This window comes from Balaenoptera ricei, chromosome 20 (genome assembly GCF_028023285.1).
Source record: "Balaenoptera ricei isolate mBalRic1 chromosome 20, mBalRic1.hap2, whole genome shotgun sequence".
Classification (NCBI taxonomy): Eukaryota; Metazoa; Chordata; class Mammalia; order Artiodactyla; family Balaenopteridae; genus Balaenoptera; species Balaenoptera ricei.
In genome coordinates, this window is record NC_082658.1 from 46,548,269 (window position 1) to 46,567,698 (window position 19,430).

Sequence of the window (19,430 nt, forward strand, 5' to 3'; positions counted from 1 at the left end):
GAGGCCTGGGACGGAGGCAGGAGGACCAAGGCGAGAGGGCCCCTGGCACCATCCTGCGAAGGCCCTGCAGCGCCAGCGGGACCGGGGCTGTAGCAGCTGCCCGCTCTCACCACGCGGACCTTCACGCCAGCCCTCGAAGGGAGGGTCCCCGGATTCATTTACGAGACCAGGAAAGCAAGGTTCAGGAGGGTCAGGGGCTTGCAGGGGGTCTCCCAGTGAGTCCCAGTGAGGAGGGAGGCCAGCCAGGTGTGAGCCTGGCCTTCCGACCTGGAGCCTGTGCGGCCCCCAGGCAGAGGGACGAGGGAGAGTCCCAACCCCGTCACCCCAACACAGCTCTGCTGGGTCTGGTAGCCGGGGTGGAGCCTGCATTCCCTAAGGCCTCCCCCTGGCGAGTCTGAGGAGGCCGGGGAGGGGATCCGAGGTGAACGGCTGGTGGACCTCACACAGGCAGAGACAGTGGGCCGGGCCTCACCCAGGGCCCTGGGGGCTTTGGGCTTTGAGCCCGGCATGTGCCCTCTGAGGCTGGCAAGAGGGCAGTTAGGTGGCTGGCGGGGGATATTCTCGCAGCAGCAGCAGCAGCGGAAACAGAGAGGCTTTGCCATCACCTCCTCCCGGGCAGACTCAGCCCACAAGGGTCACAACCTCTCCAGGCGTGTGATGGGTCCCCGTCAGCCCCCTCGCTGGGCTGAAAGCTCCTTGTAGTAGTAGCAATAATGGTGGTGACAATGATACAATAATCGGTAACACTTAGGAGCAGTTACTAGGAGGCAGGCATGGTTCTAAGAGCTGTTCGTGTATTAATCCACCTACACTCCACAAGCCTAGGAAGTAGCTTCTATCACCCATCCCCACTTTACAGACGAGGAAACTGAGGCACAGAGAGGTTAAGGACTTTCTAGGAAGTGACGAGCCAGAATTCAAATTTAAGAGCCTGCACTTTTTTCTGCTCTGCGATACCACCTTTTCAATTTACTCTTGTACCTGCGATGGCGCCTGTCACAGAGCAGGTGCTCACAGGTTCCTCCACCACCATCACCATCATCATCATCATCATCAACCTGGGGTCACACTGGTGGTAGCAGCAGGCACACCAGCAGCGGGCTATACCCAGTGCCATGCTTCCTCTTCTAAATGTCCCTAGAGCTACAGAGGGTCCATAAAAATAACCTCCCTGCATAAAGGGCTTAGGATGCAGCAGGCACTAAGAGCTCTGCCTCATTCTTTCATTCTCTGCTCACAATACCCCTATGAGGACAGCATCACTGCAACCCCATTTCCCAGCTGAGGCTAAAAAGCTCAGAGACCTATCCCAGGTCATAGAGCCAGCAAGTCGGAAAGCTGGGAGTTGACCTCTGGCCTATCCAGCCCAGAACCTGAGTCCCTGACCACAGAATCCTCCTGCCCCCCAAACCCTCATCAGGCAGCCTTGCTTCCAAGTCACACGATTTCAGGGAGGAGCTCAGGCGGAGGTGGAGCTCCGGGCACTGGGCCGGCCCCCTTCCCTTGCACTTGCTTTATCCACTCCCTCGGTCGTTCAGGTAGCATTCACTGTGCCCTCGTTACGGGCCACATGCTGGGCTGGGTGCTGGGGACTGAGCCGAACCCAGCTCTGGTCCCCACATTCCGTCTCCCAAGAGAACCACAGAAACAAACGCCCCTCACGCGTGTTCCCACTACCTGCTGTTTCTCTCTGCAACGTCACGTTGGCAGGTGCACCCTGCTTTCCTTTGGGGAACTACCCCTCCCCATTCCAGGGAGTTTGGGTGGCCCGCCTCTGGGGATGGGCACCTGACCAGGCCTGGCCTGTCAGCGATTCCCCGCTTCCAAGCATAATTCTTTGCCTCAAATGGGAAAAGAGCAAACATCATTAAAACGTTTAATAGATGTTGGGAAGACATGTGGTACAATGTACCATCTGGTCTTGGATAACACTCTAACAAAAGGAGAATGGGGCAAGGAGGGGGTGGTCTTTATTAACACGCGAAAGATGATAAACCTAAACCCAGGTAGCAACGTTACAGTCAATGGTAGTAAGCAACAGTCACTCCATTTAAAAACCTAATAAGAAAGGGATGATGGGGGTCTGCTTCTGCCACCAACCCTTATGCCTACTGGCTCCACCAACCAGTCCAGGACCAGAGCAGAGGGCAGGGAACAACCTCAGCCCTCCAGCCACTTCTGGCTGCCCGACACCAGCTCTGCAGTCATCTGTGCCCAGCAAGTTTCAGTCTGTCCATCCCCCTGCTGTGCTGCTGCTGTCTTGTCTCCCTGCCTTTGGAGGCTGGCGTCCTCCCCGACCCTCAGTCAAGACGCACGACTACCTCTTGCCAGCCTCTTCCCTCTGCATTAGACTCCCTCCCGCAGCGACACCGGCCTCGGCAGCACTGCCTTTGGGACGCTGTCTGTGAGAGCACCCAGGGCAGCTGCAGCTCAGGCACCCACCCTGGCCTGTTTTCCTTAACTTGCAACTCAGCCATGTGGCCAGCGTCCCAGCATGCCTCACTCCCGAGCCCTCCTAAGTCAGGGCCATGTCTCCAGTACCCACCCAGGCTCCAACTGGTTTTATTTAAAAAATTCTTTTTCACATTATACAATTTCCTTTTTAAAAATTTTTATTGAAATATGGTTGATTTACAACCAACTAGTTTTAGGTACTTCCCTGGTGGTCTAGCGGTTAAGACTCTGAGCTTCCACCGCAGGGGACGTGGGTTTGATCCCTGGTCAGGAAACTAAGATGCCACATGCCGCATGGTGAGGCAAAAATAAATAAATAAATACAATTTAAAAATAATAATAAAACAACCAACTAGTTTTAGAAATGTGTGTGAGTCCCATCTCAGAAGGAAAAGTTGGGACTTCCCTGGTGGTGCAGTGGTTAAGAATCCGCCTGCCAATGCAGAGGACACAGGTTCAAGCCCTGGTCCGGGAAGATCCTACATGCCGCGGAGCAGCTAAGCCTGTGCGCCACAACTACTGAGCCTGCGCTCTAGAGCCTGCGTGCCGCAACTACTGAGCCTATGCGCTGCAACTACTGAAGCCCATGCGCCTAGAGGCCGTGCTCCGCAACAAGAGAAGCCACTGCAATGAGAAGCCTGCGCACCGCAACAAAGAGTAGCCCCCGCTCGCTGCAACTAGAGAAAACCCATGCGCAGCAACGAAGACCCAACTCAGCCAAAAATAAATAAATTAATAAAAAAGGAAAAGTCATTAGACTCATAAATATAAGAAAAGAAGACATAATGAAATTATTTTTTGAAGAGGACATGATTGCTTACCTAGAAAATCTCAAGAAATCAACCAGAAAAATTACAAGTAATAAATGAGTTCATACCAGTGGGGAGATATGTGATAAATTTACAAAAATCAATTGCATTCCTATATGCTAGTGACATGCAGCTAGAAAAAAAAAATCAGTGGAAAAAAAAAGTTTCATTCTCAGTAGTAACCAAACACATTAAATACTAAACACTAGTTTAGCCTAATTGTAAGACATTTATTTTTAATGTTAATATTTTGCTCCTACCGGGAGAACTTAATATATAATAAAGATGGTAATACTCTCTAATTTAATAAGTTTAATGCAATACCAATTAAAGAACTTGAAAATGTGTTTACATACTTAAAAATCCATAAACGGTGAAGAATCAGAGAGCTTTTTTTTTTAAAGCTGACTTTTTTCAATTTTAAAATATAGCAAGTAATAATAATCAAAATTTATAATGTTGCATTAAAAACAAGACAAAAAAAATCTTAGAGCATCAAAAAGGAATAACGATGGTAATGGATTATAACACATGGGAAAGAAAAGAATCCATGAGTCCATAGTGACACTCAGGAAAGGTGGTGAAGGAAAGATCTTCTATACAGAACAACCTCTATCTCTAGAAGGAATGAAAGAAAAATCACCATTTTGCAACCACCAGTGTAATTTATGCAGGCAAGGAGCATCAAGGGATGCTAAAACCATTGTGTGAGAAGCTATTTGAGAACCAAATACTTACACTGTCTAAGGTACCATCCCACAGACTACTTATTAATTATAAAGGGGAAAAAGCACCATTATACTGACGAGATCAAGCAGACGCGGGTTTAACCAACTGATCAAACTCAGCATCACCAATAATGGGACAAACCGATATCATGTGACTCCTTATGTGATGCCCTGAGGAGTACACACCATCCCCTCTCCTTGCCAAAAGTGCGAGGAAACAACCAGACATGTCCAGGCGATGGGACAGCCTATAGGACAACCGGCCCAGGCTCGGCAGAAAATGTCAGTGTTGGTTACAGAAGCAAAGAAAAATCAGAGATAGTTCTAACTTCAAGGAGATGAAACAGGAAAATGACAAACTAGATGCCATATGTGATCCTCAGTTGGATCCTAGATCAAAACAAAAAGAAGCTAGGAAGGACGTTTTGAGGACAACTGGGGGAATTTGAACATGGACTGAATATTAGATGACTGTTGAATTAACAGTAAGTCTTAGGTGTGATGGTGGCACTTGTTTACACAGGAGACTGTCCTTGTCCCTACACTCTGAAGTGTTCATGGGGAAAATGTCAAGATGTCTTCACTTACTTAAAATGCTTCTGCAAAGCAACATTAAAGGAGATAGATGACAGGTTCTCAGTGACAAAATGAAAGAAAGAAAAAGCAATTGTGACAAAGTGTAACAGTGAATCTAGGTGAGGAGTATCCGGGTATTCACCACATCCTTCTTTCAACTTTTCTGTTCGAACGTTTTCAAAATAAAGCATGAGAAAAAAATAGAAAAAAAGAATCAGTGTAATTCAGTTCTAGTTTAGAAATAAATTCAAACTATTAACAAACCAAATGTTGGATGAACCGCATAATAAATTCCAAATGGGTAAAAGTCGAATATTTTTACAAATTGGGGGTTTTAACAAAATAGCTTATTTATCCTTGCTAGAGATGGGAAATAAGTTCCTAACTACTAAAAAGTGTAAATATAATTAGAAATAATGCAGATATGCTATAACTGGAAAAAAGAAATATTCAAATGTAGAACTTTTGAGTAATAAAATGTAATCCAGGACTTCCCTGGTGGCGCAGTGGTTAAGAATCCGCCTGCCAATGCAGGGGACACAGGTTCAAGCCCTGGTCCAGGAAAATCCCACATGCCGCGGAGCAACGAAGCCCGTGCGCCACAACTACTGAGCCTGTGCTCTAGAGCCTGCGAGCCACAACTACTGAGCCTGTGCTCTAGAGCCCGCGAGCCACAACTACTGAAGCCCACGTGCCACAACTACTGAAGCCCACGCGCTAGAGCCCGAGCTCCGCAACGGGAGAGGCGACTGCAGTGAGAAGCCCGCGCACCACAACAAAGAGCAGCCCCCGCTCGCCGCAACTGGAGAAAGCCCTCGCGCAGCAACGAAGACCCAAAGCAGACAAAAATAAATAAATAAATTTATAAATAAATTTATTAAAAAAATAAAAAATGGGCTTCCCTGGTGGCGCAGTGGTTGAGAGTCTGCCTGCCAATGCAGGGGACGCGGGTTCGAGCCCTGGTCTGGGAGGATCCCACATGCCGCGGAGCAGCTGGGCCCGTGAGCCACAACTACTGAGCCTGCGCGTCTGGAGCTTGTGCTCCGCAACAAGAGAGGCCGCGATAGTGAGAGGCCCGCGCACCGCGATGAAGAGTGGCCCCCGTCTGCCACAACTAGAGAAAGCCCTCGCACAGAAACGAAGACCCAACACAGCCAAAAATAAATAAATAAATAAATAAAAATTTAAAATAATACAGACATACACTTTAAAAAATAAATAAATAAATAAAATAAAATAAAAATAAAATTATAAAGATCAAAATAAAAATTCCCCTTGATAAGCGCTCAACAGAGATGGACATAACAGTTTATGCAGAAGGAAATACCAAGAATAAACAGCAACGTGGAAAAAATGCAGTCTCGTTAGCCATTAAAAATGAAAATTTAAACAAGTTTGAAATACTATTACACACTCATTAAACTGGAGAAACAAATCTGAAATAATACTCAGTGTAGATGGGAGAAACGGGCATCCTCATGCTTCGGGCAAGGTCAGATATTCGGCCAAACAGGAGGCAGGAGAGAGAAAGGGGAGGAGACTGAAGGAGAAACAAAGACCACCCACGGCCCCAGAAAGCGTGGCCAGAAGCCCAAATGGCTGTGGCCAGATGAGTGGGCAAACAGGCTCTCGATTCCATCCACTCAGTGTCTAGAACATGGGAGCAGGTGTCCCCTGGCAGTGCCCACTCGGGGTCAGGGGTTTTGAGAAACCCGCGCCAGAGGCCAGTCCTCCGGCTGGCAGCCAAGCACTGGGCTGGGAAGAGCCCAAGCAGGCTGGGACCCAGGGGACGGTCGGTGGCACTGAGGGAGGTCCAGCCCAGCGTGCAGTGCAGGCTTGGGGGTGCCCAGGATCCCGCCCTCCTCACCCGCCACGTCCACTCTTGGGAAGCACTGCTCTCTTTGGGCTCCACCCCGCCCGCACCAGCTCAGGGGCTGGGCCCCGCAGAGGCTGCTGGCGAGCCAGGGGTTGACCGGCCCGCCCAGGTTCCCCTCCAGGTGTACCCGGCAGAATGGAACGCAGTGGAGACATTAGTAGTGACCGATGGGATGGTCAATCCTGGACCAGGCAGAGAGGTGACATGGCTCTGTCTGGGACTCAGACACAGGAAATATCATTAGGCGGAAAGGGGCCAAAAGAGCTCATATACACTGGTCACGACCGCATGTGCGTGACCGCTAAGGACAGGACATAGATTCTGAGGTCTAAAAATACAGCTTAACACTAGTTAGCTTTCTTGTCCTCTAGAGTTGTTTATAAAATGACAACAATATTTGGAACGTTTCTGTTTTTAAAATAAAGAGCAGCTGCCCTCGGGAGGGTTCCTGAGAGTGAGGGCAGGCCGGGGAGCCCGGGAGCTGCCCAGGTGCGTGAGCGTCCTCGAGCTGCCAGGTACCCGCACCTGGGCTCGGGCCCCATCACCCAGTCACCTGGGTGGGGTCACAAAGGACTCATGAAAGGATGCTCTGTCCTGTTTGTCCCAGCTCCGTGCTGTGAGGTCCTGCAGACGGCCCGGCAGCCGCCCTCTGACCCTCCCCTTCTCTCCAGCAGCTCAGACGCCCCTCTCCTTGTCCCTGGACCAGAGCAGAGCCCTCCCAGCTCGGCCTGCTTTCCCCCGCCCCACGTGATTCCAGATGGGCTTGCCTAAAACACAACGAGCCACGTCCCCCTCAGCTTCAACCTTCGGGATAAAGTCCACCCTGTTCTCTCCACTGTGCCTCCACCTGCCTGGTCAGCCCCTCCCCCCTCTCACCTGTCCGCCTCCTGCCAGGTATGTCTCTCCTCTGGCACAGCCATCCTTCCCTTCTGCCCTGGTGGACCCTGGTGTTCAAGACTCAGGCCCAGCATCACCTCTGGGAAGGCTTTTCCATCTCCGGGCAGAGCGAATCTGCTGTCTTCACACCCCAACTACACCTAAACGGGCCTCCAGCCCTGCCCTTCTCACAGGTGGACCAAGATTTCTATCTTAGAGCCCCTCCCCCGCAGAAGTGAGCTCCCTCAGGGAAGGAGTCCTAACCTCTCCATCTGCGTATCCTCTCACACTGTAACTGAGCAGGACCCTGTGGGGCCTTCCCAGCACAGACCACCCCCATGTCCTCACCTGCCTCTTACTTGTAGAAAAACTTGAGCCTCTGAGGCTTTCCCTGAGTTCCAAAGAGCACACTTATCAGAGAAATGAGAAAAGGCAGAAACAAGGGAAAACTGTCAAGCAAGACAAAATAATAATAATTTAGCCACTAAACAAAGTCAAGGACCTTTAGTTCCTCCTCAAGGGCTATAGATAATATTCTGAGCCATAGCCTTGACCTAGTTTGCAGATACTGAAACCCCACCAAGTGGAAGAAGTTAAGTGCATGCTGACCACGAGCATGTAGACCCCAGACCAGCTGGAACCAGACGGTTGATGATGTTGACTCCTGATGACCTCACACCAACCAATCAGAAAAATGTCCGTGAGCTGATCTTGTCCCCTGCAACTCCCTCCCTCACTCTGTCTTTAAAAACCTTTCCCTGAAAGCCACTGGGGAGTTCAGGCCTTTTGAGCATTAGCTGCCTGGACTCCATCCTTGGTGCCTGCAATAAATGCTGCACTTTCCTTCACCACAACCCAGGGTCAGTAGATTGGCTTTACTGAGATTGGGCGAGTGGACCCAAGTTTGGTTTGACAGCACCAAACCTGACACAGAGCAGATGCTCAAAAAGATCTGTAAAAGAATGGAAATGGATAGCCCACCCAGAAAACCTAGAGTTAGCGGTGGTTAACAGTCACATTAGCAAACACACGTTGCTAACATTATCCCCACTTTATAGATGAGGAGACTGAGGCACAGAGAGGTTAAGTAACTTCTCAGGGTCACGCAGCTAGAAAGTGGCAGAGCTGGGTCTCAAACCAGGTGAGCCTGATGCCAGGGCCCTGGTTCCCAAGCTCTTCTCTGTAGCACAGAGAGAAAGTTACAGCTGACCTGGCCTGAACAGAGACACTGGAGGGAGGTGGAGGAGATGGGGAGCAAGAGGGGTCAAGGCCAGCTGGGGCCACAGGGCCTCCGTGGCTGGGAGGAGACAGCAGCGCCAGCCTAGAAGATGGAGGAGCCCGGAGAACGTGGACTGGGTGCCGGCGGGGTGTCCGGATTGGGAGTCCGGGCCCTGCCCCTGCTACACACCCATCTGGGACTGCAGAGGATTGCGGAAGGGCGCCAGGCAGGAAACCGGAGCAGCCAGAGAAATGCTGGCCTCCCAGGGGCTCTTTAATCACCATTTGCACAGGAAGTGGTGGCGATGCATAATTCAGGGCGCGGTTGCAGGCAGCCTCTCTCTGCTCTGAAAAGTCAGCTCCTGCTGCCACCTGCCACCTTCCACAGCATCTTCCGGGTGGCACACTGCCCGCAGCCCCACCTACACGCAGTGCCTGCCCACCCTGCAGATTACAAATCTACTTCTACTTACAGCCCCTGCCTGGCGCTGTTCCGCCCCTGGAAGCCAGACCACCCCAGATTTAGAAAACCAGAGGAAGCCTCGGATTGGAAGTTTCTATGTCAAATTTCTGAAACTCAGATCTGATCATCTTCCCCCTCCCCTGACACTGGAACCTGGAACCCTCCAATGGCAGGCAGCTAAGGAGGCAGCTTTAGAATCAGACAGACCTGGGTTCACATCCTGGCTCCTCCAATTACTGTGGGACCCTGGACAACTCCCATCACCTCTCAGATTCTCAGGGCTATTGCGAGGATGAAGGGGATAAGAAACACGAAGGCAGTCAGCACCAATCCTTCCCTCACCTCCTCTGTCCACAGAGTCACCAGTGGCCGCAGGAGAAATTCTGGCCCTTGAACAAGGGAGGTCAGGCCTGGAAAAGTACCAGGTGGAGGAAAGGGGCCAGAGGTGCACTCCTGGGGCTGAGAGCAGCAGGGGTGCCAACATGGGTCATGGAGTAGGTGGGCTGCAGAGACCAGGCCACCAGGCGTCATGGTCGGCCTTCATGTATTATCTCCTTTCCTCAAAACAGTCCCACAAATAGGGGATCTGACCACCATTTTACAGAGAAGGAAACTGAGGTCCATCCATCATAATAAGCACCTTTTAAATAACCTGGGCTTTCTCTTTTTTCAGAAAGGCTTCAGCTCTTGCCAGACCCAATGGCCTGTGTGGGAAGTGAGAAATCATAAAAACAGCTAACTCCAGTGAGGGTAGGCATGATGCCTGTCCAAAACTCATCTGAGCCAGTCACACAGCCCCAGCGCCTGAGTCCTCCCTAAGATCCCTAAGGTCACCAGCTGACCCCTTGCTCCAGCCTGAGCTCTCACCCTCCTGCCCTTCCTGTGCCTTCACCATGCGGAGCCACTTGTCACTCCCTGAAAATGCCAGTCCCCATCCCTGGATCTGGGCTTAGGCTTTGCGCATGTAGATACTCAATAAATGTTGGGTGGTGGATGGACAGATGGGGAGGCTGGGGAGGCTGGTGGAAGGGTGGGTGAACAGATGGATGGACCAATGGATGGATGGGTAATGAATGGGTAAGTAGATGGGTTGATGGCTGGGTTGATGGATGGATGGGCAGGTACACAGATGGCTGGGTGGATGGATGGACGGATGAGCAGGTAGATGGTTGGATGGAGGGGATGATGAATGTGTAGACAGATGGATAAGTGAATGTATAAATGGATGCATTGTTGAATGGGCAGGTAGGTAGTTGGATGGATGGGTAGAGGGAATGAAGAGCAGCAGTTCTAGGAGATAGACCTTAGTTCACTGTACGAAAGAGAACTCAGCCAGAGCCTTGTCAAGATGGCATGGCCTTGCCTCGGCAGGCAGTGAGTCCCCATCTCTTGGCAGGAATGTTCTACAGCAACACAAGCACTGAATGGACCTCTACTCCCCTTTCGGTTTTTGTTTTCGTGTAAATCAACCCTCTGTCTACCCTGTCCAGGTACTAGCCTCAGACTTGGGATCTCTCCTGGGGACAGTGGCCACTAGAGGCCTATGTGCAATCAACAAATGCTTTTGGAGGAAGGTGGCAATCTTCTCTGAGTTTTGTGCCACAGCAAGTTAGACTCAACGTCCTAGGTCTAAAGGGAACTTAGAGATCCTTAGAGCTATAGTTTGGGCTGTGGCGACCAGGAGGCCTGCTCGCCTCTTGATCACACTGGTACACACACTTCTGGATTCTGAGCTGCTTTGCTCTCCCTGTCCCCAAGAACGTGCAACTATGGACAATGGGTCCCTCAGCAGTGACCCCAGGAGTGGTAGTCTGCAAAGAATTGGTGGCCCTAAGCTATGGCTCCTGGGGGGCCTCCAAGAGTCAGAAGATGCTGGGAATGCAGGAGACAGTGAGGGGCAGAAGGGTGCAAAGAGCCCAAGTCTAGTTGGGGGGTGGCTCCAACTGATCCACTGGAGAGGGCCAGTGGTCATGCCAGCAGCACATTCAAGCAGTGAATTACGGCTCTAGCCAGTTCTTATTCTGTGCAAGGAGGAGGCGAGGGCAGCTCTCAGACTGAGAGGCTGGGCAGACGGGCAGTCAACATCCCAAGATGGGTAGCATCTTGCCTAGAAGATGCCTTCTGGCCTGGAAGATGAGATGCCCCAAGCCAGTCCAGCTGAGTCCTTGGATCCCCAAACTCAAGCCTGGCTTTTAAAGGGGGCTGAATCACACCTTATCAGGTTCTGTGTTCTTCCCTCATTTCTCTGTTGTGGGCAGGGAGACCTAAGGGCCAGGGTAGGAGGAGGCAAGGGTCTGTCAGGAGGAGCAGGGCTGAGGCCAATTCCTTGGATCTGTCCACTGCTGGCTCCACAGCCCCACTGGGACGCCAGGTGCATCTCAGGTTTCACAGGCCAGCGTGGAACTCCTTGACTCCTTGCCCAACCTGCCTCCTGCCTCAGTCTTCCCCATCCACCAAATGGCAGCCTCTGAATTCTCCAAATTCTCTCCTTTCACACCCGCTTCCAACGGGCTCTAGTTATCCAAAGCCAGCCGCGTCTCCCCAGCTGCACCCCTGCTCTGTGCCTCCAGCAAGTCTCACCTGCCTGGAGTGACAGCCTCCCCACCGGTCTTCCCGCCCAGCCCCTGCCCTCTCCCTTAAGTCCTCTTGCCGTACCTCTAACCCCCAGGCCCCCTCCTGCCTCTGCCCGGATCAGTTGCCCCCAGATCTCTGCAAGGCGCAGCCCCCCACTTCATTCCAGGCCCCACTTAAATGTTCATCTATGACAGAAGAGGCCATCCGTGGTCATTCTAAGGGCAAAAATCGTTTTGTCTCAGTATTTTCTGTTTCTTCCTACTCCTGTACCTTCCTCCACCCAACAGTATTTGTCGTTCCTTTGTCAGTTTCTTTTCCAGCCCCTCCCCCATGGAAGCTCCGGGCCACTCCTGATTCCCAGAGCCTGGAAAAGTTTTGGCATAGAGTAGGTACGCAAGATATTAATCGAAAAAAAAACTTTTTTAAATCCTGGAAACATGTATTAAGACAATCACCAGGGCTTCCCTGGTGGCGCAGTGGTTGAGAATCTGCCTGCCAATGCAGGGGACACAGGTTCGAGCCCTGGTCTGGGAAGATCCCACATGCCGCGGAGCGGCTGGGCCCGTGAGCCACTGAGCCTGCGCGTCTGGAGCCTGTGCTCCGCAACAAGAGAGGCCGCGATAGTGAGAGGCCCGCGTACCGCGATGAAGAGTGGCCCCCGCTTGCCACAACTAGAGAAAGCCCTCGCACAGAAACGAAGACCCAACACAGCCATAAATAAATAAATAAACAAATACTTTAAAAAAAAAAAAAAAAAGACAATCACCAACCACCAATGCAAAAGGTATTTCCATTAAGGCTACTCTGTAAAAATTTCAGGGCATTCACCCAATCATGTGAGGTCAGGGGAGGACAGCAGTTCACCCAGGCATGACATTCACTGTTTCCAGGCCAGAGGGCATTTCCCCTCCATCCCGCCCCAGATCTGGGGCACCCAGCTCTAACTGTCCACCGCAGGCAGCTGCCAGCCTCCCCTTCTGTGCTCCACCGGTGGGGACGACCGCTGGGGGGCCCAAAGGGGCCGCTGCAGCACGAGGCAAAGGAGCACCTCCTCTCCACCCCATGAGCCCCGACTCATACACACACAGTCCAGGGCTGGGGCAGAAACCCCCGCCAAACCCCTACAAACGGACCCGTGAACACGGGTGCTCAGGGTGGGGCACCTGGGGGGGACCCGCCAGGCACTTGGTGGCTGCATCAGCCCCAAATCCGCACTGCCCCCCTCAGGCTGTGGCAGTGGAGCCTTGGCCCACGGAAGGAGGAGCGCGGTTCCTCAGCCATCCATCCACCACCCACCAGGGTCCTGGGTTCCCCGTGTGCGGGAATCTGGAGGTCCAGCCTCCCTCCTGGCTCTGCCTCCTAAGCCGTCAGCCACAGGTGAGGTGCTCCTCCCTCTGTCCTGCTCCCACACCTCCCCATCTCCTTTCTCCTTCTTTGCTTCTTTGGTTCTCTTCCAGGTGCAGGGGAAAGCTCCCGGGCCTCAGAGTCAAGGCCAGATCTGACAGCCGCTCTGCCTGCCCAGCCTGGTGACCCTTCACCATCCACCTGGGAAAAGGGATAAATTCTTCTTCACAGGGTGAATGGCCGATACCCATGCTGGGGCTTGTCTGTGCTTTGAGAGTCTCCATCCACTGCAACCGGTCCGAGGGTGTGTCCTACTATTTGGAAGGCCTGATTCTACCCCACTTCTCCACTCAGATCTCAACAAGGGAGGCACGGGCCACACCGCCCTCCACCAAGCCCTCCACGACCACCTGGAGCTTCTTCCTGCTCTAGATCCTGGTACCTTGGGAATGAAGCTATAGCCCAGAGAGGTTTTGCCACATGGATTCAGGCTGTGTCAAGACTGCCCGACAAGATGGACCAGTCCCCCTGGACGCTCTTCTCACACCCCTCCTCCCAGCACAGCCAAAGCGGGGTGCAGGCAGCCAGAGGCCTAAGAGCACTGGGCATCCGATCTGGGGCTTGGCCCCTCCCAGCCCGCCCCCGGAGCCTGGTGCCTCGCACTCACTCCCTACGCCTCCCGAGGGACCGCAGCCTCAGCCTGCCTCCCACAATGACCTCCAAGCTCAGGGGCACCGGCTGCACCCAGGTGAGGCACAAACACAGAAAAGAGAAGGTCTTTCTGGGCCCCACTCCTGTCCTGCTCCCCACTCATGGGTCACAGGCACCCCGACCTTTCCTTAGAGGCTCGGAGAACCTGGGCCTTCCTTCTGTTTTGCCAGCTCTGTCATCCCTACCATGTCCCCATTAGGGTGGGGCACTTAGAGGGGGCCTGTTCTCCAAAAGAGCCTTAAATTCTTCCCTCCAGGAGTGGCATGTTGGGCTTTGCAGGCCTTCTGGACCCCTGTCAGTTCTGCACCCGCTGCCACCGCCCACGTCAGGACCCTCTTCCTCTCAGACCAGGTGTCACAGTCCCCTCCTGGATCCAGCCTCTGTTCTCAAGCACACATCTGACCCTGCTGCCTGGACCTTCCTACCATCCACAGGGAACGGCTGAGTCTTTCCTGATCTGGCCCCGCCCTTCCCTCTAGCCCCTCCTCCTATCACCTCCCACCTCCAGCCACAGACGTAGGGATACAGCTGCTTCTTCCCCAGCATCCCGTCCCCTCCTCTCCTGAGCAGACCCAGCTTTACTTCAGGGCTCTCCCTCCCCTGGCAGCCCCAGGACTGTCTCCTGATAAGTCTAGGCCCACCCTAGCACCCCAACCCCTTTGCCGGTTCAGACACCCAGGCTGAAGCCAGCCAGCACCAGCACTCCCTTGTGGCAGTCCTTCGTCCAGAGGGGACTTGGGGACTAAGGGAGCCCAGTCGGAACCCTTATTTCATCTCCTGCTCAATATGAACGAGGAGGCACGATGCCCCAGTTGCTTTTGGCACCTGCAAAGAAGCGGGGAAATTATAGACTAGTCCCAGGTGGGCTAAAGCTGAGTCACTGCCCCGAAATAATTAACACCACCCTTCCCAGCAGGAAGGACTGGCCACTGCTCAGAGGAGATGGTACTGGGTTAACAAATGGCAGAGACGCCACTCAACTACTTTTGAGTCCATTCTTCTGGCAAGAAGGATGGTTTTCAAACTGGAAAAGGGAGAAGAATATATTTACCAGGGATGGGGCCCAAGATATCTCTGGCCGCTCCCAATGCCTTCCACTCACAGATGCGGGAGGGCTAGAAGCTCAGAGCTGACAAGGAGGGTGGGCCGAGAACACCAGGGACTGTTCGCAGATCTGGACCTCAACCCCGAAGAACCCCCCAGCCTCGAACAGCCTCTCAAAGATGCTTGCAAGTGTTTACCAAAAACACCAATAGTAAGAGCAGCAGCAATTCTGATAGCGGGCCTACTCCGTCCCGATACTGAACACTTTACGTGTATTAACGTGTTCAAGCCCCACAATAGCGCTATGGAATGAGAACTGTTATCACCCCCATTTCATGGATGAGTAAACAAAGCCCTAGAGAGGTTAGAAACAAAAGCAAGCTATCAGAAGTCAACACGGCTTCAGGGCACTGGGCCATCATTTCTCGTCCTTGTCATAGTGGTCCTGCTGCTACTTATTACAGACTTTCAGGGCTGGGACAGTGCCCTTACATTCTTTGAAACGTCAACCTATGTTCTCACACATGACTCATGTTTTCATCAAATTTCCTTGTCTTCTCTTCTCTACTATGATTCCCAAGTCAGTAAATTAGGGAAATATCAGAGGCCAACCTGATACATACATAACATTATTATTAACTAAAGTCTGTACTTTATTCAGGCTTCCTTAGTTTTTGCCTAACGTCCTCTTCTTGTTCTAGGACCCCACCCAGGACACCACATTACATTTAGTTGTCATGTCTCCTTAGGCTTCACTTGGCTAGGACAGTTTCTCAGACTTCCCTTGGTTTTGATGACCTGGACAAATGTGAGGAGCACTAAGCAGGTGTTTTGTAGAATAATGTCCCCCTGTTGAGATTTTTGTGATGTTTTCTCATGACTAGACTGGGGTGATGGGTTTGGGAGGGGGATCACAGTGGTAGAGTGCCTCTCCCATCGTATCGTATGAAGGGTACATACTACCTACATGACTTATCACCGCTGATGTCGATCTTGGTGACCCGGCTGAGGCAGTGTGTGTCAGGCTTCTCCACTGTAAAGCTGCCTTTTCCCCCTTTCCATACTGTCCTCTTTAGCAGGCAGTCATTATGCATACCGGACGCTTACAGGGTGGGGGGTTATGCTCTACCTCCTTGATAGGGAATTATCTACATAAATTATTTTAATTTGTTCTGTATGGGAGACTCTCCTAGTATTTATTTATTAACATTAAATCATTTATTGATATTAGTATGGCCTCATGGACATTTGTTTTACACTTTGCAACCTAGTATATTTTGATTTTTGCAAAGCATTTGATTCTGGTGTCCCTGGCATTCTGGGTATAGTTGATAAAATATGGATAATCAGCTCCGATAAATTCACTGAATTCCATATCTAATGAATGATAGTTATCCACCCTAAAGCACTGGCGGGGGGTGGGGGGTGGGAAATCAAGGTCTCTATGTGATTTTTAAACAAATGAAATAGAAACTGCCAGAAAACATAGCATTTTGAAGGGGAAATGACATCCCTATTTTGTAGTGTATGTGTGAATTTGGTGTGCAGTGAGCAGGGCTGAAAAATGTATTTCTGTGGGTCTCGGTCAATAACACAGTGTGAGCAGAACCACCCCTACGAGGCTCTGTCCGTGGTCCTGCCCTGGGTTTACACCAGCCTGGCAGATTGAGACATAAAGCACCCACTTCTCCAGCCTGTAGGCAGCACAGCATCGGAGTGACAAAGGTAGGACTGTAAATTCTCTCTATTGTCTGTTACAATGGGAGGAAATGAACAAGATGAAATTTAACAGGAATAAGGTCCAAGTTACAGGTTTAGATTTAAGAAAGTACTGACCCAGACAACAGGCCTGATCTCTTCAACAAGTCAGGGTTATTCAAATTAAAAAAAAAAAAAAAAAAAGAATTGCATTAAAGTAAGAGATCAGAATAACTGGATGCACTGCACAGTTCTGGTGAGGAAACTGGTTTGAACAAAAGAGCAAAGGTTGACGTTTTGCGGCCAAATAGGGAAATCTGAATAAGGTGTGCATATTAAATGAGATGAGAATTTATTGAAGCAGAAAAGTGCTGATCATTTACTGGAAAAAAATCAGGTTACAAGACAGTATGCACAGCATGACCTCATTTTATGGAGAAAATCTACATATAAGCATAGAAACAGCTCTGGAAGGATGTGACCAAGGTGTCACAGCTAGGCTCCCTGGGAGATGGGAACATATTTTATTTTTGCTTGTCCATATTTCTAACTTCCCACAGTGCATATAAACTGATTCTGTAATGATATAAGATTATGGTTTAAAAAGAAAAATCACTGACTCTCCTCCAGGGTGGAGGGGAATCTTGGCTTGGCAGAGGCTGCTAAGAAAGATCCCTGGGGGTTTCAGTGGCCAGAAACTTAACATGAGTGCACCACTCAAAAGGCAGCCTCGCCCTGAGCCACCTGTGTGTGTGAGAGGTGTTGGGGCCGGAACAGTCCTGGATGTCTCCTGGTCCAGCCCCTCCACGTCATTACTAGGAGAACTCCGTCACACAATTAGTCGATGGTGGCTTCAGGGCTGGAAGCCAGAGGTTTGGTCCCTGCCAGATCGTATGGAAATGGTCTGGGGCTTCAAGAACAGGGGGTATTTGGCCTGGAGAAGGGAGAATGGTAGGAAGTGAGTGGGAAGGGGACAGGAGTGCTCTTTTCAAATCTTTAAAGGCTGCCACGTAGAAGAGAGACCCACATGGGTCCCCGTCCAGAACCACGATGACTAAGTGACAAGCAGGTTTGGCTCCAGAGTGTATGAGGAAGAAGCTCTAACTAGAGGAGCTGTCCAGCTCAGGGATAAGGTGGGGCTCGTTAGGGGCTCACCGCTGAGCCCATGTGGCCTCCTGCCAGAGCCTGCTGGGAAGCTCTTCCCAACACTGAGACTGCGGTTCTCGAACTCCAGTTCCAGCCAGAGCCAGAGACTTCTCCCCTGCAGCCTGTGTCTTGAGAGGAAGGACTGGGGCTCTCCCCACGCTTGGGGTCTGCTCAGCCTGCCTCAATGAGGGGAGGGGCTTGACCAGCCTTTGGGAAGGAGAAGGACCGGGTGGCTGCAGGAAATGGTCCTGAACAAATCCCAGCAGAGGGAGAGGGTGGGCTCCAAAGGGGCTGTAGCAGTGAGCCTCCTGGGATGGGGTACCTGAGTTCTCGAACTTGACACTTGCCTCACCCTCTTCCACTTACTGGTCTCAGGGACTCCCAGGTCCCAGCCATGCCCAACGGCCATGCAGAGATGATTATCTATCATCTCCCCCTTGCCAGGTGACAGGGAGGCATGGATCCAACCCAGCCATGCCCTGGCTTCTCCTATGTTCTGGAATGCTAGGCTCCAGCTGTCCCCAGAACAGAATGCCAGCCAGTGCCCATGCAGAGCCTGAGGCCTCAGGTGGCCTTGGAAACCCACTACTCAAGGCTTCGGCCCCTGACCATTTCAGAGTGGGCAGTAGCAGAAGGGCGGGGATGCTCTTCTGCCAGGTGGGTGCCTTGCCGTCTCCCCTCCCCCAGACATAGCCACCTGTCCCTGTGCCCATGGCATGAGAGTACACCTGTCTCTGCCCACCCCACTGGCAGCACCCACCCTCCGATTCCAGCCCTGCTAACAACCGACACCGTTCCTGCTTTCGCCAAATCGACGCGGGCCCCCCCCCACTGCTGCAAACACTGCCTAGCTGCCGCTCCCCAGCTTGGCTCTGGGAGGTCTGCCGCAACCGACACAGCCAGCTGTCAGCCAGGCCTGCCCACAGGAGCCCGCATGGGGGGTCATCAGGCGCTGGGCCGAGAATCCAGGAAGGTCGCAAGCAGACACCTCTCGCTGTGTTCTAGGCCGGCTGGGTGCAGTCAAGGAGCCGAGACAGCAGAGTGCCCCTAGTTGTCCTCTCGCTCCCTCGGCCAGGCCCAGTGGGGCGCGTGCCTCCCTCCCCCCGCCCCGCACCGCGTCCTGGGATTTCCGCACACGGACCTCTGCGTCTCGGTCTCCGCAGGGTAGGAAGGGGCGGGGGTCCCGGGACCAGGATCTGACGGCTCCTTCCCCTCACCCCCCAAACCCCGAGTGGGCTGCAGAGCGGTCAGAGGGGCCCGCAAGGGCCCGGGGTAGGGAAAATGGGCAGAGAAGCCCCCACCCCGGGCGTGATGCGTGACTCCCGCAGCGCCGGCGCTAATGTGGAAAGCGAGGGTCCGACAGGGCGGGGATGCCCGGGGGCTCGGCCGAGAGCGGGCCGGTGAAACGGCGGGAAAGCCGGGGGTGGGGGATTGGGGCGCGGACGCCCCCGCCGCAGGCCCTTACCTCCTCGCCTTGGCCGAAGCGCAGTCCGAGCGCCGCCACGCGCTCCACGCGCAGGAAGCCGTCGGGGTCGCGGCCGCACACCTCGAACACCTCGCGCAGGCGGCGCACCGAGCGCAGCAGAGCCGCGGGGGCGCCTGCCCAGCCCGCGCCGCCCGCCATCCGGGCCGGCCCCGCAGCTAGCCCGAGCCCCGCGCCCGCCCGCCCCGCGCCGCCGCCGCCGCCGCCGCCGCCGCCGCCGCCGCCATCGCCGCGCGCCCTCCGCCCGGCGCTGCGACGCGCAGCCTCCGCCCGGTGGCGGCGGCGGCCGAGCCGTGTCAGCAGCGGCGCCGCAGCCCCGCGGCTCGGGGCGGGCGGGGGAGTGGGAGGCTGCAGACAAAAGAGGCCGCGCGCCCCCGAGGGCGGCCGCCCGCGCGGCCCCGCCGCCTCCCCCAGACTCGGTGTCCCTCGG

The 19,430-nt window shown here is 53.1% G+C and overlaps 1 protein-coding gene across 1 annotated transcript in view; it reads right to left on the bottom strand.

The window, feature by feature from the left end:
- The window catches only part of RAB11FIP4 (RAB11 family interacting protein 4), a 120,892-nt gene extending 101,751 nt beyond the window's left edge, over positions 1-19,141 (bottom strand). The window contains exon 1 of the mRNA XM_059906485.1: positions 18,983-19,141. Coding sequence (XP_059762468.1) covers positions 18,983-19,141 — 159 coding nt within the window. The remainder of the gene's footprint in view (positions 1-18,982) is intronic.
- Positions 19,142-19,430: the final 289 nt, after the last annotated feature.